At 50.5% G+C, this 26,301-nt stretch overlaps 3 protein-coding genes across 6 annotated transcripts; 1 reads left to right on the forward strand and 2 right to left on the reverse strand.

Annotated features, from left to right (window-relative positions):
* Positions 1-385: 385 nt before the first annotated feature.
* On the reverse strand, positions 386-5,546 carry RAB24 (RAB24, member RAS oncogene family). Of its 2 annotated transcripts, XM_039239717.1 has the most exons (9): positions 5,267-5,546; positions 5,037-5,185; positions 4,872-4,940; positions 4,583-4,661; positions 4,409-4,476; positions 4,232-4,331; positions 3,970-4,020; positions 3,768-3,830; positions 386-669 (listed from the first exon to the last, which is right to left on the reverse strand). In XM_039239717.1, the coding sequence occupies exons 2-9, from the start codon at positions 5,151-5,153 to the stop codon at positions 581-583; spliced, it is 636 nt and encodes a 211-aa protein (XP_039095648.1). In that variant the 5' UTR covers positions 5,154-5,185; positions 5,267-5,546; the 3' UTR covers positions 386-580. The 2 variants fall into 2 exon arrangements, with proteins under 2 accessions (XP_039095648.1, XP_039095649.1); XM_039239718.1 differs by lacking the exon at positions 386-669 and adding an exon at positions 3,276-3,646 and having other exon boundaries at positions 5,037-5,546.
* Positions 5,547-5,612: 66 nt separating this feature from the next.
* On the forward strand, positions 5,613-9,238 carry PRELID1 (PRELI domain containing 1). Its single transcript, XM_039239716.1, has 5 exons — positions 5,613-5,892; positions 6,439-6,664; positions 8,152-8,265; positions 8,376-8,454; positions 8,685-9,238. Exons 1-5 carry the CDS (start codon positions 5,801-5,803, stop codon positions 8,831-8,833), a joined length of 660 nt encoding a protein of 219 aa, XP_039095647.1. The 5' UTR covers positions 5,613-5,800; the 3' UTR covers positions 8,834-9,238.
* Positions 9,173-14,049, reverse strand: MXD3 (MAX dimerization protein 3). Of its 3 annotated transcripts, none has more exons than XM_039239714.1 (6): positions 13,843-14,049; positions 13,459-13,564; positions 13,025-13,082; positions 12,773-12,802; positions 12,530-12,644; positions 9,173-10,262 (listed from the first exon to the last, which is right to left on the reverse strand). In XM_039239714.1, the coding sequence occupies exons 2-6, from the start codon at positions 13,553-13,555 to the stop codon at positions 9,777-9,779; spliced, it is 786 nt and encodes a 261-aa protein (XP_039095645.1). In that variant the 5' UTR covers positions 13,556-13,564; positions 13,843-14,049; the 3' UTR covers positions 9,173-9,776. The 3 variants fall into 3 exon arrangements, with proteins under 3 accessions (XP_039095645.1, XP_039095644.1, XP_039095646.1); XM_039239715.1 differs by lacking the exon at positions 13,025-13,082 and having other exon boundaries at positions 9,787-10,004; positions 10,079-10,262; XM_039239713.1 differs by lacking the exon at positions 13,025-13,082.
* Between the last annotated feature and the right edge of the window lie 12,252 nt (positions 14,050-26,301).

Genomic DNA, 26,301 nt, shown 5'->3' on the forward strand with positions numbered 1-26,301 from the left:
AGGACAGTGGTGAGGGAGTGACCTTGCCAGCCCTTGGGGACTCTTCCTGGAGTCTTGTACTGAGACCTTTTCTCCAGAGGACATGAATTGGCAGTTAAAAGGAAAGCTTTTCTCTTAGAAACTCCTGATCTTTGTGCAGGATAGCATTTTGGTATTTGGCCAAGTCCCTGGAAATCAGGATCTCAAAGAGTGTCTGCCTCTAAGCCAGTCCTCAGGAAGTGTTTCAGAGGGGGAAGCCATGGCTTCCATAGCTAAAGAACCAATGCTTCTCCTAGCCCTGTTAAGTCAGAAAAACTGTTGAAATTTGAATTCAAAGCCTCATTTGCTTTGCCTGGAGCAAACTCATTCTAATAGCAAAATAACTGTCTTTGCTACAGAAGCATCCCAGGTTTTTAAATGTCTGCTTCCCCCTGAAGTTACTGAGTTTGAGGTGATTTAAATCACTGTGTTTGTTGATCCTCTAAAGAAAAACTACCAAATCTGCATCTTTAGCATCGATGAAAATAATTATTTTATCTTCACATTCTCTACCCCACACTACAATCAGGGCACAAAGTGCATCAGCGATCCTTTCCCAGGCTCAGCAGCATCTACTCACTGGAGCTGGACTCCCGGGTTGCATCATGAGAACAGAGTGGCAGGAAAGAAATCTGGTCCTGGCAGCTTCCCCTGTGGAGAGGAATCAGGAAAGCACTAAGTGTGGATGGATTTTGCCCTCAGCTCCTATAAAGTGGATTTTCTCCTAAGGCTTTTTGGAGGATATTGTCATCCTCTTGGGGTTTGTCAACCAGGAGGTCAGAGTGACGCAGTGTCCTAACCGGAGATCATGACAAGAAAGGAGCTGCCACAAGCCCCTTTTCCTGCTGAATAATGCTCGGGCTGCTTCGTGTGCTAGACATTCCAGATCACTTAGAGCTAGGTAGCTGCTGCATGAGACTTTCGTTGGCTGCAGCCAGTGAGCTCTCAGCTGAGCTTCCTAGGGCCAATGCAGCAGGGCCAGAGGTTGCTGTAGTAAAATTGAAATAAGAATAGATAATTGCTTTGAACACACAAAAATGTAATGATGGTGCTAATTTTCTGATATAAATAAGCACTGCCAAGGGTTGAGGGACTGGTGACTTGAGAAACTCGGGTTCCTGTTTGGGAGGAAGAAGTTTCATGTAGAATGGTTTCTTTGAGGCTCTATTAGAGAAGAAGGCAGAGCCTCAGCGAAGCCTGCACCTGACCCTGGAGTGGTTCAGCGCAGTCCTAGGTGGAAGAGATGCTGTATCCAGATGAGGGTGGTCATTGAGTTTCTCAGGGCTGGTGTCACTTTGTCACCTGGTGTAGCCTCCGTCCACACTGCCTAGGACAGTTTGGTAGAGAGCTCCTACTCTGGGGTTCTCCTTCAGTTACCTTCTGCCCCTCTCTACCTCTTCCACTCTCATGGGAGCACCTCTACCGCTTATGAAGATTAAGGGTAATATTTCTTAAGGAGGTGGAAAGAGTTTATTTTAATTAGAAATCCACCACCTGAGAAGAAATGTTTCCTACCAGCATAAGCAAAATCATGTTAAACTCTTACATGGTCCCTTCTCTGGAGCTGCTTTCCCATGGCTTTCAAAACATCCGGCTATTGAGGGGCTTCAGGTGCAACACCCTGGAAGTCCAGTAAATGTGGACAGGAGATGAGCCCAGGGAACAGGAGCAGAAGTGAATGGTCCTGGTGCTTTAGACTTCCAGGGGAGGGGCAGAGAGCAGGTGGTCTCCAGGTCCAAGGTGGGTGCTGCCTGTGTGTGCATGTAGAGGAGTGTGTTGAAGATGGGTGAGTGCAGCACACAGGAGCGCATGGAAGAGCAGCTTTCTAAGTCTTGGCAAAGAAACAAGCTGACAATACAAATCTCTATATTTTTAAGAAAGGTGTGTTGGGGGGGGTGTTGGCCGAGGTCCATCACTGGTCTTTTGTCCCTTCCCCCCATAGATGGTCAGCTGTAAGTGAAACTTAGTGAAAAAGAGGGGAGCCCTGTAGGAGTCCCCATAAACATGTACTGTAATTCTTTGTATATAGAAAAAAAAATTACTGTAAAGTAAAGTTTAACTTTACTCTTATGGCCCTTGCCCTGTGTTTTGTTTGTTGTCCGTGGGGAGATGTAGCGTAACAGGAGGGAGGATGTGTGTGGGTGAGAGCAGAAGCCAGCCCCTGAGATAGTTCCCAGGTCGGGGACATGGTGGAGGTAGCCCCTCTGAGCATCTCCTAGGAGTTGTATGGGTTTTCTTGCAGCAGCCACCATCTGCCAGAATGGTTTTCACTTCCTTTGGGAGTGGCCGGTGTCTGTTCTAGCCCCTATACAGGAAGCTTCCATTACCCATGAAGGAAGGATATTTTGAGGAATTGGTTTTAAAAAGGGAAGTGGAACCATAGTACTTTCAGAGTGTGAGTCTGGCCATTCTGGCCACATTTTTAGTTCTTCAGAGATAGATGCTAGGCGGTGTAGAAAACCTGGCCCAGGCTCCCATAACTGGAAAGGACTGGCGTATGCTTTTTAGTTGAAGAGGAAGCACCAGCCCTGTCTACAGATATATGCCTAAGGCCCAAAAATATACTTTGGGGGAGTCTTGGGAGTCTGTCTCTCCTCCTCACGTAGTCCTGAACTTCCTGCCCCTTCAGCACAAAGCTCTGGGGAAGAGTAGCATGAGAAGACAAGCATTCAGGCCTAGAGTTAACTAGAGTCACTTTTTCCAGATCTTGAGCATCCTGAACTTGGTGATGGTCACCTCATTTTACAAATGAGAAACTCAGCCGAGTTCAGGTCCTTTTCTGTTGATAGCTGAACTGGATCCCAGTCTGGATCTAGGAGACCTTTCTGTCTTGCAGAACTTATGATTCTTCTCCCATTAACCCACATTGTTAAGATATTGCTGGGAAGCTTAAGGTCTGAGCCACAGACATGACTCATGGACCTAGACAACAATAGTGGTAGAACCAACCAGTGAGATAGGAGTGCTTGACCCTTTGATATCTGGACACCATTTAAGTGCCTGCCTTGCTCTTCTCAATACCAAGATGGAAACGTGAGCTTTGCATTGCCCCAACCACAATCTCTCACCTATCTTTGTCTCCCCTAAAGAACAGAAGAAGGTCCTTTTGTTTCTCCATTATCTCAGCTGCTTCCCTGGGGTGAAGTTACTTGGTTTCCAAAATAAGAGCTGGGAGGAGCCTTCATATAGGAAGTGAGGACAGCCAAGTGGCACCAGAAAGAACTAGGTGTCTTGGCACAGCAGGGAGAGGGGCTGAGTGTGATTCACAGTGCATTGCTTTTATTTACAAATCAGAAGCCACTTAAATAATTTGCAGACACAAGTGCTGTCCAGGGCAGGACCCTGGGGTCCAAATAAGCCTTTACCCTCCTCATGCCCATCAGTCAGCCCAATGCTGCCTCCGTTCCATGGGCCAGCACAGGCAGGTGCCACCCCTGCTGTCATGGGGACTGGGGGTAGCTCAGACAGTTGACCACTCAACCCCAGACAAGAGCTAGGTCTAGCTCTCTGGGGAAATTCCTTTAATATCCAGCCCCCCCCCAGGCCAGGTGAACGGTGGTGACTCAGTGATGACAACAGCTGTAGAAGTAGGGGTTTGCCTTCTGGCCCAGATCCACGCCCTTGTCCTCTGTCAACGAGAGGTGGCAATTTAGCACCATTCTGTTTGGGGATCAGGTAACTTGTGAAGGGGGCAAGATGCAGCAGGCCTAGAGGAAGGAAGTCTCCAGAGAGGCTGGGGAAGCACACACCTGTCATCACCTGGAAGGCAGCCACACTGACGTAATCCTCTGCCACTTTCTGGAAAAGCTCGTCTGGCAGGAAAAAGGACAAGTCGGTGAGAGCTCAAAGCCAGTAACCTTGGAATCACCCAATAACCCAGCCCTCTAGGCTCTTCTCTGCCTCCTCTGGTGCCCCTTCCTGTTCTGCTGTGAGGCCCAGGACAGCACTCACCCACACTCTGGCCTGTCTTGCTGGATGTTTCAAAGAGCTGAGCTTTGATATCTGTAAAGAGAAATGACTAATGCCTCCTACCTGAGAAGGTGGACACAAAGGGGAAGGCTAGCAATTCAGGGAATCTTACTGGAACCCACACGTTCAGGGAGGCCAGAAGAAACTCCCAAGGGATCTTGCCATGGCAGCTAAGGCAGTCCCTATTTTATGGTCCACCCAAGCAACCACTTCCCCCACCCCCAGAGAGCTGAGGAATAGCTACTGTCTGCATAGTCCTGGACGTCATGGAAGTCCACACGGCGACGCCGCCTGTCCTCCTCCAGCAGATCACTCTTGGTGCCGCACAGGTAGATCTGACAGCCCTGCAGCAGAAGGCAAGGTCAGGGTCACTCCCATGGACCACCAGCCTCTGGTCCTCTGGTGAGGTCTGAGCACTTACCTCCTCTAGGTTGCGCAGTTCCTTCACCCAGAACTTTGCCCGCTCAAAGCTGCTGCTGTCCGTCAGGTCTTGATGTGGGACACACAGGAAACACAACCAAGGGTTAGGGGCTGTTCTCTAAGGCCAGCCTGACACCCAACCCTTGTTTGAGGTACAGGCCAGAACCTCTCTTACCATAGCAGACGATGGCAGCCTTGGCACCCCGGTAGTAGATTCGGCTCATGGCCTCGTAGCGCTCAGAGCCTGCTGTGTCCTGAAGGGCAGGGGGTGGCTCAGCCCTGGCCTGAGTTACTGAGCTACTCCCCAAGACTGCAAACTAATAATACCACGTCCTTCAGACCCCCATTTTTACACTGGGGTTTAGAGAAATGGCCTCTATGAGACTACAAGTCAGCCAGTAATAGGAGAACCTAAGCCTCCTCAGAATTGGGTTATCTCAGGACTACTTGCCCAGGGGACTTACCCAAATACCTAAAGTCACTGTCCGGTCTCCAACGGACATCACCTTGGCCACGAAGGCGGCCCCGATGGTCTGCAATCGTTGGGGGGGGGGGGGAGGAAGCGATCAGGGCCGCGGGTGCCGGTCAGCTCCCTCCCACTCGTGCCCGGCCCCGCAGAGCGCACTCACGTTCTGATAGGGCCCCACCAGGAAGCGGTCGTGCACGTATCGTTCCACCAGGCTTGTCTTGCCCACGTACTCCTTGCCCAGCATCACCACCTTGACGTCCACGCGCTGCCCGCTCATGCTCCCGGGGCCGCCTCACCCGCGTCAGGGTCCTGAGCGGGGGCGGAGGCAAACCCGGATCTCCGCTCTGGCAGGCAGTGCCCACACCTCGGTCCCCGACCCCAGGCACCAACCTAAGACTGGAGACACTGAGTCGGCTCGAGCTCCGGCAGTGCCCCCGTCTGCCCTGCTCTTTGGCCCCAGGCGCGGATCCTCCTTCGAAGAGCCCAGGATTCGGGGCGGCCTGGGAGCGCGCGCGGCAGCGCCCTTAACGGCGCCGCGCGCCGCACGCCGCCGCCCAGCTCGTTTGAGGGACTTAGGTGTCGCTCCCGCACGGATTCCCCACGGAACCTGGGGGCCCCTTCAACCCGGGTCAGACCCGCAGCGCCGCGACTCCCGCGGGGGAGGGGGAGGGGGGAGAGGGGGAGGGGCGGGACCGCGGGATCACGTGTGAGGGCGCCGGAAGTGCTGGCTGAGCGGCTGCGCCGGAAGTTGCGCGCGGCTCGACAACTCCTCATGGCGGCGGAGGCTGCTTGGGCGCGGCGCGGTGGTGACTGAGCTGCGAGCCTGGCGGGCGTGCGCCGAGCCCCGGCCCGGCCTCCGCGTGCCCACCCCGGGCTTTGCACCCCTGATGCTGCTTGGGTGCTGAGCCCGCCCCGGCCGGGACGATGGTGAAATATTTCCTGGGCCAGAGCGTGCTCCGGAGTTCCTGGGACCAAGTGTTCGCTGCCTTCTGGCAGCGGTACCCGAATCCCTATAGGTACGTGGCCCTGGAAAGAGCAATCCTACCCCCTCACTGGATATCGAAGTGTGGGACCGGGAAAGACTCGACATCGAGTCGTAGGTAGGGGTTCGGCGGAACCGCGGCCGTCTGTAGGGTAAGAAAACCCTATCCGTGAAGCGGCCAGGCCAGGCCTGCAAGGTAGTGGAAGGAGGCTGGGCCTTGAGGCTGTAGTCCAAGGTTCTCTCACTTCTCAGGAAGAGGCGGCGGCACAGGAGTTGGGAGGGATCTTGAGGTTGGAAACCCGGGCGCTGGCCAACTCCAGTGCCTGTGGCATTCTCCACGGGTGTAATAAATCATGAGGTCCAGTCCCCACTGGAATCCGGTCAGCGAGGGGGCGGGAGTTGGAATTTGCCTGCGGATAGGCTCAAGGCACTGTAGATCAGGTCCAAACTACACCACTTATCACTGCAAGTGATACTGCCAAGTTTGGGGAAGGCATGGCCATTCTGGGCCAGGAGGCTCCAAATGCAAGCCCAGCAGGCGGTATGTTCCGGAGAGTCACGTTTACTCTGATACTTGCAGCAAACATGTCTTGACGGAAGACATAGTGCACCGGGAGGTGACCCCTGACCAGAAGCTCCTGTCCCGGCGTCTCCTGACCAAGACCAACAGGATGCCCCGCTGGGCCGAGCGACTGTTTCCTGCCAATGTTGCTCACTCGGTGTACATCCTGGAGGATTCTATTGTGGACCCGCAGAACCAGACCATGACCACCTTCACCTGGAACATCAACCATGCCCGGCTGATGGTGAGACTACCCTCCCCTTGGTCACATAGAAGTAGAAAGCTCCAGGTGTCTGTGTCTAGGGAGCCAGTGAAGGAACTTCTGTGGTCTGGGGCATATCTGGGTTACTAGGGAGTGATAGCTCTAGAGTGTAAACTCAGATGATCTTTTTATCTGGTTAGCATCTCTGGACCAGTCTTTTAAGTCGTTCAAACTGAGGGTATCCGTTCTACAGAGTTGTTTCAAGGACTAAATACAGAGTATCCTCATGGTGCCTGGCACATGTTTAGTTTGGGCCCACAGGAGTGATGCTGAGGGAGGGGGGTGGTAATTTTCAAACAGGACTCCATCAAGCCGCCAGGGGGAATTTCTTTGTGCCTCAGAGAGGAGAGGCTATGGGCCAGAGTTGTTCTGTTGTATGATATTTATTAAGACATTTATCTGTCTTACATAATGGATTTCTGCCTGAGATTTTGGAGGAAGAGGTTCTTACACGTTTTGATTTCTTGCACATAAAATAGCTTGAAAATCTATTGTTAAAGAAATATAGTGCAGTATCTTCTTTCTTTCATGTGAACATTTTTTTTTTAATGTTTTATTTCTGAGAGAGACAGCATGAACAGGGGAGGGTCAGAGAGAGAGGGAGACATGGAATCAGAAGCAGGCTCCAGGCTCTGAGCTAGCTGTCAGCACAGAGCCCGACGCGGGGCTCGAACCCACGAACCGTGAGATCATGACCTGAGCCAGAAGTCTGACGCTTAGCCGGCTGAGCCCCACCCCCCACCCCACCCCAGTCGCCCCTCTCCTGTGAATATTCTAAAAGCTTTCAGAGTACTCTTCTTTCTCAGCTAATCTTCACAGTGACCCTGGGAGGTAGGTATTACTGTTATGCAAAGCGGGAAGTGAGGTTCAGAGAGGGGAAGTGTCCTACAAGGTCACAGAGTGAGCAGGCACCCTGATATTCTCCCCTGGAGTGTTCTGAAGGCTTCACAGCAGACTCTCCTGAGGGCATAATCTGTGTTTTTATAAGTTACAAAGATAGTGATCCAGATGTCAAGACATCTCTTTTAAGGGTTTCTTTTTGGAAATACTGGTGGTACACTTCGCTGATAACGGGAGGGAGTGGTGATGGGAGCTGTGACGATGCCAGATTTCCCTTTTTATTTCAACTGCCAGGGAGCTCAAGAGCTGCAGTCAGTGGAAGGCAGGCTAAAAGCACAGCACAGAAAGCTACCAGGGCCAGGATGGAGCTGGAAGGCGCTCTAGTGATCTCGAATCTATATGCCTTTTAGTTTGAAGAGTCAGAGGAGAGGTTTTAGAGAGCAGAATGGCCTTTTTTTATGTTCTTGCTGTCTTCCTGAAACGCAGATTGGGAATACAGTAAGCAAAAGAAGTAGATTCTCATTTTATTGCCTTGTCTTGTGAAAAAGAGGCAAGAGATCAAATTGATGTGCACGTTTGGTAAAGGGAAAGATTCCCCATGATTGTGGTTGGCCTGATTCCCCACACAGGTGGTGGAGGAACGATGTGTTTACTGTGTGAACTCTGATAACAGTGGCTGGACCGAAATCCGCCGGGAAGCCTGGGTCTCCTCTAGTTTATTCGGTGTCTCCAGAGCTGTCCAGGTGAGCAGCTTTGTGGGGGTGCTGGGTCTTTGGGGGCCCAGGCATTTGGCTCAAAGGCTTGGCTAGGGATCAATGGGAAGCTCCACGTCTTCCCCCTTTTCTTTTGCCAGGAATTTGGCCTTGCCCGGTTCAAAAGCAATGTGACCAAGACTATGAAGGGCTTTGAATACATCTTGGCCAAGCTGCAAGGTGAGGGCTCTGGGCACAAAGAGAAGTTGGGGTCAAGTCCTAGCTGCCCCGAATGGTATGGAGTCTGTGGCTATCACCACCCCCTCTAAGCCTGGGACTCCTCATCTGTCCCCTGGGGCAAATACCACCCTTCCGAGGGGGCCTGGCCCAAAGAGGGTGAATGTCACGGAGGGGTGATGAAGCAGGTCTTCTTGGCATCCTCTGAAGCCGGCCCCTGCCCTTTGCTGCAGGTGAGGCCCCTTCCAAAACCCTTGTTGAGACAGCCAAGGAAGCCAAGGAGAAGGCAAAGGAGACGGCTCTGGCAGCTACAGAGAAGGCCAAGGACCTTGCCAGCAAGGCAGCCACCAAGCAGCAGCAGCAGCAGCAGCAATTCGTGTAGCTATAGCCCAGGCCCTGGTGCGGTAGGACGCCTGACCACCCGGCTCAAATCCCTCCGCCCTTCCCCCTCCTTCTTGATTATTAAAAGTCAGCTTCCGGCTCTTGCTATTGTCTAGGTGGTGGGTTGGAGGGGGGGGCGGGGGTGTCCCGTTTGGCATTTACGGTACACCAGGCATGTTACCCATGTCTGAGCCGGGCCTGCTTACTCCCGCATCGGGCAGCTGAGGACAGGCAGAGAGGTGCAGTGACATACCCGGGGTCACAGCGTGCAGATGCAAGGGTAACAAACACTAGACTGTAAGCTCCATGAGGGCAGGGACCTTTATTGCATTCTCTGATGTGTCCCAAGTACCTGGAACAATACCTAGCACATAATAGGCATTCAATAAATATTTGTTGAATTCAATCAGCCCTAGCTCTGGAGTCAGAAACCTTTAGTTCGAATCTTGACTCCGTGCTTTGCTGGCTTTGGACCTCAGGCAGGCAGGTCACCCCGCTCAGCCTCCTCCAGCCTGTGAGGTGGAGACAGCCCCCAACTGTGAAGATTAAAGGGACACTGCTGATATGGTCAACAGTGTTAGTAATGGCTACTGATCTCATTTCCTCTTTTCCAGTTTGTCAGCAGCGGGGTGTTCCCCGTTTTCATCGGGTAAGACCATGTACAGGAAGTTAGTAAAGAGGCTTTTAATGACAATACTGTACAGTATCTGGGACAGAGGCCAAGAGGGCCTTGTCTAGGAAGGACTGTGAGGGCCCAAGAGGCTTCCTGCCTCCTTGGGGACAGCAGAGCCAAGTGCTACAAAAAAAGGCCTGGATGAGTGGCCCAGGCCTAAGCTGCCTGCCCCGGAGGACTCGGGAAACCCAGGCACCCCTCCCCCAGGAGGGACAGCTAACAGCCAGCGGCAAGGTGAGGGGCAGGCATCTGTTCCCGCACAAGGGTCCTTTTAGTCCATTCCAACAGGAGGTGACTCCAAGCAGCCCCCGAGGCTTGGGGGAGCCTTGCCGGCAGAGCGGAGAGTAGTCTGAGGGTGGAGGTCCACTCCGGGACGGTGAAGGTCATAGCCAGGTGCCGCTGCCGTGTGAGTAGCTGTGCTCCTGGCCCGCGCCGAAGCCCCGCAGCAGCTCAGCCTCGCCCCCGAACACCAGGCTCTCCACGTCCACCTCGGCCTCCTCTGCACAGGGAGGGATCCGGTCAGCAGACGCAGCCCGCTTGCTCCCTGCGACCTCTCAGCTTCAGGGCACTCACCTTGGTCTGAGTCCGAGCGCTCTGACGAGAGGCCAGAAGAGTCCAGGCTGTCTGCCCGCGGCCGCTCCCTCTCACCTGGCCCTGCCGGCCCCCGGAGCTGCTCCAGCTGCTGCTGCAGGCTCTGCTGTTTGCTGCGCAGCTTCTCCTTGAGCCACCGCGCCTGCTGCTCCTGCTCCTCCAGCTTCTGCAGGTCCCAAGGGAGCAAGGGGCTGTGGGGTCAGTTGCCTGGAGGCTTGGGCCCATGTAAAGAGCCCATGAGCACTCTTCTGTTGAGTTAGGGAGGGCGGGCACCCCAATCTCAGGCTCTCAGAGCCCAGTCCGGTGACATTAAAGGAGTCCGGTAATGGCGAGCAGCAGGGACTGGGGAGGACTGTTGCACACCGGCCAGTGGGCACCACAGCTCAAGGTGGCCACCTCCAGGTACTAGCCAGGTGCGGCTTACACAAACAGGCTTGGTGCTGCCAGACATCCTCCTTTCTCTAAGAGAAGCTGTAAAGTCGGACTTTTTCATGTCCAATGTCCTTTTAAGTACTGCCAACTAATACAAATTTTTAGAAAACTACAGGCCGAACAAAGGCTACCAGTTTGTAACTCCCAGTCAAGACTCCCAGGAACCCTGCGGCTTCAGCATTAATCCTCCTCAACCTCCGCCAGCCTGGGTTCCAAGGACTGGAGGGCCAAGGGTCCTCCCACCAGAGCCTTTGGTGGCCAGAAGCCTGCGTTCAGTCAACAAGAAGGGGAGAACTGGAGGAGGGGACGTTTGTACTGGGTGTAGAAGGATGAGTAAGAGCTGCCTAGGCAAAGACGGAGCAGGAGGAAGCATCGTAGCTGAAGGAAACTGAGAAGAGCATAGCGAATTCAGCTTTGCTGGTGAGGCACAGGGATACGGGAGACCAAAAGCTGACCAGTGGCAAGGCCTGAGTTGTGAAGGGCCTACAGTTTTGCAGGAACTGAGACTGTCCTGTCAAGAGCCACGGAAGGTTTCCAGCAGTAGACCTAGAGAGAGCTATGTGCTGCAAAGAACATTCTAGGGCAAGATGGAGGACAGCCTGGAGAAGGCAAAACAGGAGGTAGGGAGTCCAGGTGAGGCGTGATAGGACTTCAAGGAAGGAGCAATCCCCAGCTCCTGCGCACGGGCCAGCCAGCACCCAAGGGGACACATCACCCCTCCAAGCTCCATGCCAGGTAAGCTCCATGTGAGAAATGGACCTGCTACCTGGCCAGGGTGTTCTTCAACAGAGTGAGGGGATGCAGGCACTACAGGGCAGTGCTGACGTTCCCTGCACCATGATTTACTTGTGTAAGCACATGGATCTCTGCCACAACCCCTGGTGCCTAGAACAGGGCCTGGTAGAACAGGAGCTCAATAAACACTCGACCTGGGTGGCTCAGTCCGGTTAAGCATCCGACTGGCCTCAGGTCATGAGCTCAGTTTGCGAATTCGAGCCCCGCATCAGACTCTGTGCTGGCAGCTCAGAGCCTGGAGTCTGCTTCAGATTCTGCAAGTCAGGGAACCTGAGCCTGGGTTATGATTCTGCCTCTCAGTATCTATGCTGCTTGGTACTTAGCCTGCCTGTGTCCCCATTTCTGCCTCTGTCAAAAGGGCCAAGTGGGCAAGAAAAGGCCTCTTGTTTTCTTTTTAAAATTTTTTAAAATGTTATATTTATTTCAGAGAGAGAGCGTGAGCAGGGGAGGGTCAGAGAGAGGGAGACAACAGAACCCGAAGCAGGCTCCAGGCTGAGCTAGCTGTCAGCACAGAGCCCGACGCGGGGCTCAAACCATGAGATCATGACCTGAGCCGAAGTCGGACGCTTAACCAGCTGAGCCACCCAGGTTCCCCAAGGCCTCTTCTGGTCCACTCCCCAACCTCCCATGGAGGTTGGTGGGGGGCTGCCTGGGGCACACCCCACTCCTGTCCACCAGGGGGTGCTAAGCTTAGCACAAGCAGCGAAAGGGCCCTGGGAGGATGGGTGACTGACTTGCTCTGTCCTTCCCCTGTCCTGGCCTCAGAACTACTTTTCAAAATGGTATCAGAATAGAGGGCTCAGAACAGGAGGCCTTGAAGGACGGGAGAGTGGGAGAGTGAAAAACAGCCCTCTGCAGTTCTAGGGACCCTGACACATGACCCATCAATATTTTCAACAGTCATGCCCCTCTTACAGAGGAGGATAAAGTCCAAAGAGGCTAAGTAACTTGCACAGTTAGGATGAAGTGATAACTGTAATAGCCATGAACCTTTACTGGGCAAACTCACTAAGCCTCCTAACAATCCTTACTTTCTCCTGTTCTTCCTCTTTAACACATATGGAAGCTAAAAGCACAGAAAACTGTCCCATGTCACACTGTTGGGCTATGACCTTAGGCCTTTCTCCCCAGTTTCACTCAGCACCTCCCTACTATACCTCTCATGAGTTCTGGCAGGTTGGCCCCAGGGTGCGGGTAGCTCCATACCTGGATATGCATCCTGGCCCAGCGCAGAAGGCTCAGTGTGGTGTAACGGGCACAGTCAGCCCCCAGGGGCATCTGCTGTTTTAGCTGTTCCAGGCACCGCTTCAGCTGGGCTCTCCTGCAGGAGAAGGAGTCTGGAGGGCGGTGCCAGCCCAGCCTTGCTGGCCAGAGGGACAGTAGGGGAGGGAAGGCCAAAGGGAGTTGGTTCCTGGGGCCTGATGCTGTCAGGGCAAAGCTGCAACTCACCTGCGCTTCTCCAGCTCGTTGTGTACAGACCTGCCAATGCCAGGGAGGATGCGGTGAGGGGGTGGCGACTACTACCACACCCTCAGTCCCAGGGGCTTAAAATCCACTATAGTTGTCTGCCCCAATGTAGCCCGATGTGGGGACTTTGTGCCAGCCATGGGCACTGCAGTCCCCAGGCAGAGAGAGAGAAAACTGGGCCCAAAGCTGAAAGGCCTGCCCAGGTGGTTGTGGGGTCCAAACGAGGCCACCTACCAGCAGTCAGGAAGGGCTTCCCGGGCAGAGATGACAGCTGAGCTGGGCCAGAAACAAGCTATCCCAAGTGGGTAGTGGAGGGAGAGGCATTAAAATTGGAGGGAATAGCAAGTGCAAAGGGTTGAGACGAGAGAAGAGGAGGAAGCCTGTGGGAGAAATCGAGTGGAGTGAGACGTGAAGTGCAGAAGTGCGAGTGGAAGAAGGACCCTGAAGTGTCCTATTTATAGTTCCTGACATATCGGGGTTGCTCAAGAAATAGTCCCCTGATGAATAGAGGGGAGTGAGGAGATGGCAGGAGAGGTCTGAATTGCCCCCAGAGTAAGGGATCTGGCCTAGAAGATGCAAGCAACAAGGAGGAAGTGGGCAAAGGTGAGGCCCCATGAAGGATGGGACCCATCCCCCCTCCTCTCCCCACCGTCCCCAGCGCTCCTCACCGCCCACTGTCCAGCGTGCCAGAAGCTTGGGGGGATCGCTTCCTCCTCCTGTAGACTGGGCCCGTACTGCGGTGCGGGCACAGGGATGCGTAGCCATGCTCAGCTTCTGCCAGAGAGAGTCCCCCCCACCCCGCCCGCTTCAGGCTGGGGCTGGTCCCTGCAGGCGCCCCTGGCAGGGCACGTCAGGGAAGGGCTTTTGGCCCCGGGGCCATTTTCCCAACCCCACCACCCGTGGACCAACCCCCACCCCGCCAAAGTGTGAAAGGGTGCCTCAGGGTTACTGCCTAAGGCCATGCATGCATCCTTCCAGTTGGGAGCCAAGTCTAGTCCAGGCCCGTGTCAGCGAGGTTGCCGCCTGGTGTCTGGCCAAGGGTTCTTCCTCACCTCTCTCACGGCGCTCTAGGAACTCGGCCGCCTGCAGCAGGACCTGGATATTGCTGGCCACAGGTTCCATGTCGGAGACAGCTGGTGGCGGGCGGGCCTAAGGTGCTGGTCTGAAGAGCGGCTGCACCACTTTTGTTACAATGTAACTGACACGGTGCAACAAACACGGGGCTGGGCCCCGCCTCCGGGCACCCCGCCCCCCGGACGGCCCAGTTCTTGGCTCCGCCCCTCTGGGAAGGGACCAGGGAACCGCAGCCCACCTCCACGAGCCCGCCCATCCCCTCAGACTCCCAGGGCTGCCACAGGCACTGACTCCAGGCCCAGTATTTGGGTGAGCCCCCAGGCTGAAGGGAGCAGGATCTTGTCCATTTCGTTCAGCGACCCCACACCAACTCCTTGGAGTACCAGGGCCTGTTTCCAGCTCGGAGCTGATAGTGAAGGATCTGCCCCTAGAATGTAGTCCGGGAACCCGTGGCCTCTGGGAGGCCCCAGCTCGGCTGCTGCACGTGGGCGCCACAGAGGCGGGGCCAGCAAGCACCTTTGCCCATTTGCCCATTGCCCACTACAATTTGCTGTCGTCACCTTCAGGGCGGGGCTGGGGAGCTTCTGAGGCACTATTGGCTGCGTACGGCCCCGCCCTCCCCCTGCGCTGGTCTACAAGTTCGGGCGGGAAAAGGAGCAGGTTTCAAATTTGAAAACCCGGGCGATTGGGCGGGGTTGGGCGGGAACGGAGCTGCGGTGCGCAGGCGCCAGAGGAGTGGGCAAGGATCCAGCTCCCAAGGCTCGGGGGTCTGTACCCTAGCCTGCCTTGCCATCTGCCCCTGTAGACCCCTGTTATGCCTCAGCTTCCTATTGTGGTGAAAGGGAATGGTCTCCTGGCTCCTTCCCCTCATCTACAGGGAAACTACTGTTGCTACGAAAATGTCAGTAAGGTACCAATTTCCCAAACCAGGCTGTACCCTGGAAGCAGCCAACCTAGCTTGCAGGGGAGCCCTGGGTTCTAGAGCCGACAGGGTTGAGTTCCTCTCCTGTCCCTGCTGCTTCTCAGCCGTGTGACTCGGAAAGTGACCCAGCCCATCCATGCCCAGTAGGTTGCAGCTGACTTCTGAGGCCAGTGCAACCAGACGCAGGTTTCTTCCTCCCACAGAGCCCCTGGTTGCCTGAGTTAAGGAGCACTTCTTTGCAACAGGACTTTTTAGCTTTCTAAAAGGGTACATGCAGTGATTTCTAAGGGTAGCACCAGTAGGTGTGGCTACATCTGCGGGAACAGGGAGAGTCTAAGGGTGGAAGATGAAAGCAGCTGTTACAGGGTAGAGAATTAAGCCAGGCTGCGGCTTAGTGTGAGATGGAGAGAAGGGAGGAGGGGTTACATCCCTTTACTAAGAGACACTCCTGGGAAACACATGATAGAAAGCAGTCAGTCCTTGACGGGGGAAAAAACCTTCAGGTTTCTCTAAGAGTCACTCCTAGAGGAACCACTAACATGCTCAGCCAGAATGCTGCTGGAACTGCCCACCGGCTCACCCATCCATTCACTCACAAGGTGTTACCAGAGCAGTTACCGGCCCCCAGGCTCTGTGCTGGTTACTGGAGAACACAAAATGGGCAAAACCAGACAATGTTCCTGCCTTTGCAGAGCTTACAGGCAAAGGGGAGAGGGATCAACATAGTAATCACGCAACAGAGTTACAGCTTCGACAGGTCCTCATAGGAAAAGACACACTGTGAAGGCAAGTTCTTAGGAGCATTTGTCTTCATCCCGGAGGCCAGAGGTTTTTCTGGGGAAGTGGATGACTAGGCGTAATCTCTGTATAGGAGGTATACAGAATGCCTCACGGAGGAGCAACAGGTGCAAAGGCCTGAGACTGAAAAGAATGTATGCGGACCAAAAGAAGGCCGATGTAGCTAGCACACCAAAAGCAAAGAGCACAGTGCAGGCTGACACTAGAGGCTGCTGACACTAGAGGCTGGCAAGGCCCACAATACGCTGACTCGTTGTCTAAACCCCCACCCACAGTCAATTATGTCTGAAGAAAGGATGCCACAAGGCTTGTGGATGAATTTACAATTTTATGTCACTAAAGTCAGTACCCACACAATGCAGGCAAAACATACTATTCAGACATCTAGGACCCAGGAGGTCCAGCTTGAAATAGAGGAGAAGATGGCAGGGAGGGATTCTGAAGGAGGAGAGTTCCCAGAAGAAGGCGGCAAGGCACACTTGAAGAGCTGGAGACCCTCCAAGTAGATGTTGCGGGAAGTGAGAGAGCAGCTGCAAGGGCGCCACAGTGATCACAAAGAAGAGTGGACTTCATCCTAGAAGCTACAGGTAGGATTCAAGCTAGAACAGCATGGAGACTAATGTCAGGGCCTGGATATGCATCTGGGCCACTGGCTGGGGATAGGAAGCAATACCTCCCAGGAAACAGGGCTGGTGGGGAGAATGGGGAGGGATGTGTCATTTTCCTCTATCTGCTTTCTTCTTTCTTTCTTTTTTTTTTTAATGTTTTTTATTTATTTCTAGGAGAGAGAGAGAGACAGCGTGAGCAGGGGAGGGTCAGAGAGGGAGTCACAGACTGAAACAGGCTCCAGGCTCTGAGCTGGCAGTCAGCACAGAGCCCGACATGGGGCTCGAACCCACGAACCGCGAGATCATGACCTAAGCAAAAGTCGGACACTTAACCGACTAAGCCACCCAGGTGCCCCTAATTTTTATATTTATTTCTGAGAGAGAGAGAGAGACAGCGTGAGCAGGGGAGGGTCAGAGAGGGAGTCACAGACTGAAACAGGCTCCAGGCTCTGAGCTGGCAGTCAGCACAGAGCCCGACAAGGGGCTCGAACCCACGAACCGAGAGATTGTGACCTGAGCTGAAGTCAGACACTTAACCGACTGAGCCACCCAGGCGCCCCTGCTTTTTTCTTTTTATCATGGTTTTCAGCTGTTGGCTATGATAACCTGGGTACGATTTCTTTTATCTGTCTTGCTTAACAATGTTGTGAGCTTCCAGAAAGTTTTTTAGTCTTTATTTCTTCAAATATTTTTTCCTGCCCTATTTTCTCTCTATTGATCCCAATTTCATGTAAGCTCCCAGTTTGATAACATATGCGAAGTGATGTTGTTAGTGTGTTCTGGTGGTGGTGGTGTTGTTCCTGTTAACATTTTTTAACGTTTGAGAGACTGAAAAGGTAAGAGAGGGAGAGGGAGAGAGAGTGGGAGAGCGAGAAAGATAGCGAGCATGAGAGAGCGCATCCATGGAGGAGCAGAGAGGGAGAGAGAGTGAGAATCCCAAGCAGGCTCTGCACTGGCAGTGCAGAGCCCGATGAGGGCCTTGAACTCATGAATTATGAGATCATGACCTGAGCCGAAATCAACAGTCAGATGCTTAACTGGCTGAGCCATCCAGGCGCCCCTCAGGTTTTTTTCTTTTAATTTTCTCTGCTTCAGTGTGGTAACTTCTATTTATTTGCCTTCAAGTTCACTTCTTTCTTCTGTAACATCCAATTTGGTGTTCAGGCCATCCATTGTGGTTTTGACTTTAGCTACTGGATTTTTCAGATCTAGAATTTCCATTTGGTCCTTTTTAAGAAGTTTGCTATCCATACCCTAGAATATCTCATTACCCTGTGTATTAATTTCCTAGGGCCATAACAAAGTACTATGAAATGGATGGCTTGAAACAACAGGAATGTATTCTCTCACAGTTCTGGAGGTTGAAAGTCCAAAATCCAGGTGTCAGCAGGGTTAGAGGTTCTGAGGGACGATCTGTTCCAGGTCTCCCTCCTCACTTCTGGTGGCTGCCAGCACTGGCATTCCTCAGCTTGCAGATGCCTCGCTTCAATCTCTGCCCCTGTCTTCACACCCTCTCCTCTGTGTCTCTCTGTATCCAGGTTTCCCTCTTCTTATAAGGGCACCAGTCACTGGATTAGGACCCAATAGCAGGGCTGCACTGTAACTTCCCTAACTCCATCTGTAAAGACTATTTCCAAATCAGGTCACATTCTGAGGTTCTGGATAGACAAAAAATTTTGAGAAATACTCTTCAACTCATTATACCACTTGTCTATCCCAAGTGTTCTTTTCCAACTATTTTATATACTTGTAATCGTTTATGCCCTTGTCTGCTAATTCCAATAATGGGTGTGGAACTTCTCTACTGACTGTATTTTCTCTTGATTTTAAGACAGGAGAGGAAGAAAATGTGCTTTATAATTTTGTAATTCTAGAATAGAAAAGTGAGGAAAAACACACTATAACTATCAAAGTGTGTGTGTGTGTGTGTGTGTGTGTGTGTGTGTGTGTGTGTGTGAGAGAGAGAGAGAGAGAGAGAGAGAGAGAGAGAGAGAGATCTATTTTCCTGAGAAACCAAGTTTTTGCCTATCTGGCAGAGCAAACAGCTTATGATTCAGATTCCTCTTGAGTAGAGTTTTGTAAGGAACTTAGCTAACTGTATAGTAAGAGTGAACGCAATCTACACAAGACCACAGCCCCTTCTTCTTCTACCAACTGCAAGTTAAGGGGATTCCCAAAACTGCTAGGGAGGATTTGCTAGGATTCACAGAACCTACTCACCACTATAATACTCACTGTATATACTGTATAATACAGCTTATTACAGTAAAAGGATACAAAGTAAGACTGGCCAAGGAAAGAAGCTCATGAGTCTGGGGAACTATGAGGTGTAGGACTGCCAGGCCCTCTCCCCTATGCAGTCAGGACAAGTTACTTTCCCAGTATTGATGTGTGACAATACACACAGAATAGTGTGCACTGGGGAGGCTATTCCAAGACTCAGTCTCAGCTTTGGGGGCTCCGTTACATGGGCATGATTAATCGAGCCCCCATGGGGTTGATCTCAAGTCTCCACTGGACTGCTACCATGTGACCCAAAGCCTTACCTTAAATCACAATGTCATTCCCTGTCTAGCCTAAGGCCTCTGGGCAAACAAAGATCATCTTCCAAGAGTTGAGGACAGAAGACAGAGACCTCTTCTGTGGTGAAGTTAAATGCCACTCGCATCTCTGGCCAAGACTCTTACAGCAATAGGGGCGCCTGGGTGGCTCAGTCAGTTGAACATCCAACTTCGGCTCAGGTCATGATCTCATGGTTCATGGGTTCAAGCCCCGCATCGGGTTCTGTGCTGACAGCTGGCTCAGAGCCTGGAGCCTGTTTCAGATTCTGTGTCTCCCTCTCTCTCTGACCCTCCCCTGCTCATGCTGTCTCTCTCTCAGAAATAAACATTAAAAAAAAAAATTTTTTTTGAAAGACTCTTACAGAAAAATAATCATATTCCCTATGATTTGGAAGAGCCAATGTGTAGGTGGGGATAGATTTAAAGAAACAACTATTATAAAGCTGGTATATACATTTTCATATTTTTGTCTTAGTCATTCCCCTCCTAGTATCTTATGATAAACTAGTGCAGAACTATTCAGCTCAGAAATTAGCTTGCGTTGGGGTGCCTGGGTGACTCAGTCAGTTGAGCATCCTACTCTTGATTTTGGCTGAGGTCATGATCCCAGAGTCATGGATCGAGCCCTGTATCGGGCTCTGAGCTGAGGGAGCCTGCTTGGGATTCATTCTCTCTCTCTCTCTCTCTCTCTCTCTCTCTCTCTCTCTCTCTCTCTNCTCTCTCTCTCTCTCTCTCTCTCTCTCTCTCTCTCTCTCTCTCTCTCCTCTCTCCTCTCTCCTCTCTCTCTGCTCCTCTTCCTGACTTGTGTGCACACAGGTGCGCTCTCTCAAAAATAAAAATAAAAATAAAAAGCAGGAAAAGGCCCTGACAGAAAAACTTTGAAGAAGAAATTAGCTGACATTGAGGTAAGTACAGTGCTTTCTAAGGCCTGTCATTTTCCATCTGTGTGACTTCCTGAGGAGGCTCTAACTCAATTTCTGAATGCATCTATCGGTACCAGTACTGTAATAAGGCCCAGTGATACACCCCCTCGCAGTGTGCTGGTAGATGTGTCCTGAAAAGCTCTGGCACATTACCAGAGTCCCACTCAGCCGTTAACAATTGATCTAGTCCATCATCACATTGTGTGACTGAAGTATCATCCCCCAGAGTGACACCACTCAGGTTTGCAGACTCCCATTCAATTTTTTTTTTTTTTAGGTTCCAAAAGCAAGAGTGGTCTCACAGCAGCACACATCTCCAAAATCTCAGGCAGCTGGAGTAACTGGGCTACGAGACAGCAACATCTGGCTGCCAGTGCCGGTGCCACCCTCCATTTCCCTCACTACATAAGCCACTGTTTCACTCCTTTACCCTTAGCTACCATCCCTCCTCTTCTCCACTGATACCCTAACTTTTCGACCTTTGGAAGCGGTGTCAGGTTTGGCCACTGCTGGTCCAGGCTGCCAGGAGAAATACTAGTCTAGCATACGCCCCCCTCAGGCCTCTTCCATGCCGGAGGTGGCGGGGTGGGGGGTGCGCGGAGTGGCAACTACCGGGTGCAGAGCCAAGGTGAAGCTGTCTAGACCACTCTGCAGTACAACTGCATTCAGTGGCAGCCCCAACTGGGTGGGGTGAAGGCAAAACCTACCTCATCCTTCCCTCAGCAATTCTGACATAAAGGTTTCAAGGTACAGTTTCTCACTCAGGGATTCCCGCGCTTCTGAGTTGCAGGCCTGGTCCCAGGAACACTGTATCAGGCAGGACAAAGGAAGCTGCGGTGATGTGGGAAAAACTCTCCATTCCCTCTTCTCCAAATCCTCACCCAAAAGCAGAGAAATCTGTCTAGTGGGGACCCTCCCTTGGCCTCATGTTGAGTGTGAGCACACACTCATGGAGGTGTGTAAACCAGTCCTTCATGCCTTTATTTCCGTTTTATACCAAAAAAAAAAAAAAAAAAAGTTTCAGTTGCCTGTTGCAATTTTCCAACTAACTATTCTTCTGAAACTTCTATCACTCTGTCTACTGCTGGCCATTATGGGCTGTAAAATGTGTTCCTTGGAAGATATATGACCTGACAGTCCACAGAGTTCTCGTATCTTGTGTTTCGGTCCTTTTACTGCACACTGAGCACTTATATCTACCACGGAATAGGCTAATCCTAGAACAGAATAACTGTCTGTTCCTGTCACGATCCATTTGTACCACCCCCACCCCCAGGTTTACTGTGCAGCACCAGTCCAATTTGCCAGATACATGACTACTGCCTGTAAGTCAATAAAAACCCAAACACAGGGGCTCTTACCTTTGTTCAATGCTTCCATAATTGCTAGAAAAACAGCATACAACTCAGCCCAATGAACTGATTTGTTTTGACCCTCTTCAACAGAGGAGTGGACTTCCAAACAGGAAGCTGTCCATTTACCATAGAACTGCCCTCCGGAAACCAAGCAACTTTGTTGGTCAAAGGAGAGCTTTTCACAGGGCACTGCCTGAGTGGCCATAGGATCCAGAAGCTACTAAGATGGTTCCAGAATCAACCATAGGCAAAAAGAGGCTCCCTACTCATGAGTACTTCCTCTCATTCTCCTGGTGGCCTGTTCCTGCATAAACCATTTCCATTTTATGATGGAATACTTCTGGGCATTACCCTCTCCATTAAAGTACTTCCTCAACATCACCCAAGGCATTGTGGGTAGTTCAGGTTTCAAAGTTATTTTATGTCCTTCAGTCACAGGAGAAAATCTCAAAGTCTAAGAATAACTCTCTCTCAAATGGGAATTTTCTGGTCACAAATCCCAGCAATTGCCACTAGGTGGCACTCACAGGCTTTTCCATAATTTCCAGTAGGCTCCATATGGGGCTGTGTTACAGCAAATTAACAACCAGAATGGGCTTGTGCAATCTCATGGATTCCCATTTAGCATGTCCAATCAATATTGGTGGAAGGGCAGATTTCTATGTCATCTGTTATAGAGCGCAGGCAGAGTAGATTTAGTATAATTCTTAGAGGCCCTAGGATTTTTGGAATGTTAAAAAAAAAAAAAAAAAAGCACACTTGCTCATACTTAAAATCACCACCTGTACTAGCTCCTAATGAGAATGTCAGCCTGTCCCTTGAAGCTTTGAAGGCAGGTACTAACTGCTCCTCCCTAGCTATGAAAGCCCTAGATAGCATCTTGGTTCCTAGATAGCTTGTTTGGTATATGCTGAAAATGTTTTGTAGTGTAGCCACCTTCATGAATGATCTTGGCTACATCTTCTGGATAACTTACAGCTTCTCCATCAGCACCTGCTGCCTCACCTTGCACTTTCATGTCATGCAGGAGACTTCTTTCCTTGCACCTCATGAACCAACCTCTGCTAGCTTCAAACTTTTCTCTTGCAGCTTCTTCACCTCTCAGCCATCACAGAGTTGGAGAGAGCGCCTCACTTTCAGTTAGGCTTTCGCTTAAGGGAATGTTGTGGCAAAAAGGCTGTTTCACTTTCTTATCATTCGTGTATTCACTGTAGTAGCACTTTCAATTTCCTTCAAGAACTTTCCCTTTGCATTCACAACTTGGCTGACTGATCAGCACAAGAGGCCTTGCTTTCAGCATGCCTTCCTCACTGACTTTAATCATTTCTAGCTTCTGATTTAAAGTGAGAGACCATGAGACTCTTCCTTTCACTTAAACACTCAGAGGTTTATTAATTGGCCTAATTTCAATATTGCTGTTTCTCTGGGAATAGGCCCAAGGAGAGGGGAAGGGTGGGGGCAAAGACCAGCTGGTTGACCAGTCAGAACACACACAACACGTATCAATTAGGTTCACAGTCTTACAGGGGCGCAGTTATTGGTGTTGCCAAACAATGGTTACAATAGTAACATCAAAGAGCCATGACCACAAATCACCATAACCAACACAATAATGAACAATTTTGAAATAGTACAAGAATTACCAAAATGTGACACAGAGACAGAAAATGAGCAAGAAAAATGGCACCAACAGACTTGCTCGATACAGGGTTGCCACAAATCTTCAATTTCTAAAAAACTCGGTATCTGCAAAGCACAATAAAACGGGGCATGCCTATACATACTCAACCCCAACAACACTGTTCCTTGGGGAAGCCAATCTGTTCATCCCAAGAAAATGGCAGGGAACCAAGAAGTCCCCCAGTGAGGTGAAAATTGTCACCATGGTTTTGAATTTGTATAGTTATTTGATGTGTACTGCTATCTGGCATGCTTTCTCTACAGAGGTGAAGCAAGGGTTGTTCTATTCCATGGAGAAACTTCCTTGGACGGTTGACAAATTCAACCTTGGTACTGAGGCCGGGTCTCGGTAAAGCTCTAAGGGTAATAGTTTTTACAACTACTATCCTGCCAGAAGTATTTGAGTTTTTTTTTAGAGTGAGCGAGCATGAGTGAGGGAGAAGGGCAGAGGGAGAAAGGGAGAGAAGCAGAGGGAGAAAAGGAGAGGGGCAGAGGGAGAAGAGGGTGGGAGAGAGAGGGGAAGACAGAGGGAGGAAGAAAACGAATCTCAAGCAGGTTCCATGCTCAGCACAGAGTCCAACATGGGGCTACACCCTATGACCCTGGGATCATGACCTGAGCCGAAATCAAGGGTCAGACACTCAACCAACCGAGCCACCCCGGTGCCTCATGCCAGAAGTATTTTTAAGGTCCTTTTCAGTTCCTCCAGTTTGTGTTCAGTAACTAGGGGGTACCACACCAGCTGCTACCAGGTTTCACAGACAGAATCTTTAACTCGATGGGCATCACCTTTCTTAAGATCCCCAAGTTTGGCAGCGTGCCTGACTTGCCAAGAAGTGATCTCACAGGTCATCAAACAACCAAGTCTGAGCACTTTCCAGGCACCTTCTCCAAAAGTGCTCAGAGTGCCAACCAGCCCTGAGTGAGACACAGTTGGCACTGGTGTGGTCACAAGTCCAGCTTATCTAGCAACACTCTAGAAGGAAGGAAGGTGAGCTCTGAGCCTTTGCAAAGAGTTCCAGCGCCATGGGAACTAAAGCTGCTTGTCTGGCAGTTCCTCAAAGGTAAACATGGAATTACCCTATGACTGCAATTCTACTGTTGGGTCTATCCAACAAAAGAACTGAAAGCAGGGACTCAAACATACTGGTCTCCATGTTCATAGCAGCATTATTCACCCTAGCCAAAAGGTACAAGCAACCCAAGTGTCCGTCAGCAGATGAATAAAATGTGATATATCCATACAATGAAATATTGTTTGGCCATACTATTCTGATACATGTTAACCTTGATGACACTGAAACCCTAACCTTGAAAACATATGCAAAGTGAAAGAAGCCAGACACAAAAGGACAAATGTTACGTGACTGAACTAACTAACATACGAGGTATCTAGAACAGGCAAATTCAGACAAGAGCAGAACAGAAGTTACCAGGGGCTATGGAGAGAAGGCAACGGGTTTTAGTGTTTAATGAGCAGAATGTCAGTTGGGTAAGATGAAAAAGTTCTGGACATGGATGGTGATGGCTGCACAACACTGTGAATATACTTAATGTCACTGAGTTTACACTTAAAAATGGTCAAAATAGGGGCACCTGCTGGTTTCCTCAGTACAGCATGCAACTGCTGACCTCAACATCATGAGTTCGAGCCCCACACTAGGTGTAGAGATCACTTAAATATTTTTTAAAAATACAGTTTACACTGGGATGCCTGGGTAGCTCAGTCAGTTAAGCGTCCAACTTCGGCCTAGGTCATGATCTTGCCATTCCCAAGCCCCACGATGGGCTCTGTGCTGACAGCTCAGAGCCTGGAGCCTGTTTCAGATTCTGTGTTTCCCTCTCTCTCTCTTCCCCTGTCCCACTCATGCTCTGCCTTGCTCTCTCAAAAATAAACATTTTTTTGGGGGGGGAGGGGGGGATGGGCATGAAGGAGGGCACTTTGGGGATGAGCACTGAGTGTTATGTAGAAACTAATTTGACAATAAACTATTTGTAAAAAAAAAAAATAATAAAAAATAAACATTTTTTTAAAAATACAATTTAAGCAGTTTGCCTAACATCTGACCACCACTGGGGCACCTTTGGGGTCTCAACTGGTTGAGCGTCAGACTCTTGATTTCAGCTCAGGTCAGGATCCTAGGGAGCCTCGTGTTGGGCTCCACAATGAGCAAGGAAACTGCTTAAAATTCCCTCTCTCTTTTGCTCTCTCTCTCTCTCCCTCTCTTGCTCTGCCACTCTGCCCTGCTCATGCTCTCTAAAATAAAAAAAAAAATTAATTCTAAAAAAATCATTAACATTTGACTACTATTTTGGGTAGTTTTATAGACATGGCAGGTCAATATGTCATATTTTCAAAGAATCATCTTATCAAGATCTCCTGATGATCTGCTAGCCTACAATCTATATGATCTCTCAGTGGATATTTTTCCTTAATACTGAAAGATTTAATTTAGTTGGAACAAGATATCAAAGAGTGCTTCATTTCGTTTTGTACAAGTATAGCTTGTACAATTAGATCAAGAAAGGATTAGAGGTAGATCAAGAAAAAACATGAAGCACTTCTGCATATACCTCTCAGGAAAAAAACATTAAAAAATGCCAACTCTGTATGTTATGCATAAATTAAAAGTTATTTAAAATAACAGTGCTCAAAAACAAATAACCTCAGTTGGTTTTTAGTTTATGTGCTGCCAAAGCAAGCACAACCTCTATCGGCTTTTATCAATCATACAAACTACACAAAGGACAAGTATGAGGTATCTGGACACCCGAATAAAGCTGATCTAATAACAGACACATCAAATTCTAATTACACAATTTCCATATACAAGCCCTACCTACAGAAATCGACTACATTTCATACCACAAAGAAAAAAGCTCAACTTAATGCCAGGATATAGACCAGACCTCAACGGAAGGCATGTGCCCTTATGTCTCTCTCCAAAAAACCCATTATTTAAAAAAAAAAACAAAAAAAAAACTACACACAAATGGTCTATTCAGACCCCACAATTCTGAGAGAAATTTCTATAGGTCAGGTATATATGGACAGAAAAGCTTGAGCCCAAAAAACAACAACAACAAAAAAAACAACGCCCACATCTATAGGAGGAGACTATTCAGAGGTTAAGAGGCACAATGCCTGAGAGAATAAATGGGAAGTGACGGCACCAGATAGCACTCAAGGAAACAGGAGCTAAAATAAGACACTGTTTTCCTCTCTGTGGTCTGGGGAAGCGGGCATGTACTCTGCCCTACAAATGGTGGGTGAGCTGTGCCAGGGGCAGACCAGAGGAAGTGAGGTCTCCAACATTCCAGGGGAACAGAGGGCATGGCAATGGAAGACTCCGGGAGAACCCTAACTGGACCTGAGGGATGGTATCTCTGTTGATGGAGACAAAAAGGCACGGACCCCAAGTTGGTCAGAAATGGGAAAATCATCAGAAGCGCAGGCAGGCTTCCCGCGCCTGCACACCCGGGGGGCTGCCAGCCGAGCAGGAGCACAGACGGATAAAATCAGGGGCCTTAGTGAAGGTGCTCGAGAGAGGACAGCAGAACTGGAAGTACTTTGAAAACCTAGCTATTCC

The sequence above is a fragment of the Hyaena hyaena genome, unplaced genomic scaffold (assembly GCF_003009895.1).
Source record: "Hyaena hyaena isolate Hyena2069 unplaced genomic scaffold, ASM300989v1 scaffold_160, whole genome shotgun sequence".
Classification (NCBI taxonomy): domain Eukaryota; kingdom Metazoa; phylum Chordata; class Mammalia; order Carnivora; family Hyaenidae; genus Hyaena; species Hyaena hyaena.

Excerpts from the sequence above, each read along its gene's own strand:
- MXD3 (XM_039239713.1), bottom strand. The coding sequence starts at position 13,912 with ATGGAACCTGTGGCCAGCAATATCCAGGTCCTGCTGCAGGCGGCCGAG. Across the intron at positions 12,803-13,458 it reads GGCACGCTGGACAGTGGGCG|GTCTGTACACAACGAGCTGG; the intron begins GTGAGGAGCGCT and ends TGGCATTGGCAG. Across the intron at positions 12,645-12,772 it reads AACGAGCTGGAGAAGCGCAG|GAGAGCCCAGCTGAAGCGGT; the intron begins GTGAGTTGCAGC and ends CTTCTCCTGCAG.
- RAB24 (XM_039239717.1), bottom strand. The coding sequence starts at position 5,153 with ATGAGCGGGCAGCGCGTGGACGTCAAGGTGGTGATGCTGGGCAAGGAG. Across the intron at positions 4,941-5,036 it reads TGGTGGGGCCCTATCAGAAC|ACCATCGGGGCCGCCTTCGT; the intron begins GTGAGTGCGCTC and ends CAACGATTGCAG. Across the intron at positions 4,662-4,871 it reads CAGTGACTTTAGGTATTTGG|GACACAGCAGGCTCTGAGCG; the intron begins GTAAGTCCCCTG and ends CCTGCCCTTCAG.
- PRELID1 (XM_039239716.1), top strand. The coding sequence starts at position 5,801 with ATGGTGAAATATTTCCTGGGCCAGAGCGTGCTCCGGAGTTCCTGGGAC. Across the intron at positions 5,893-6,438 it reads CGGTACCCGAATCCCTATAG|CAAACATGTCTTGACGGAAG; the intron begins GTACGTGGCCCT and ends TGATACTTGCAG. Across the intron at positions 6,665-8,151 it reads TCAACCATGCCCGGCTGATG|GTGGTGGAGGAACGATGTGT; the intron begins GTGAGACTACCC and ends TTCCCCACACAG.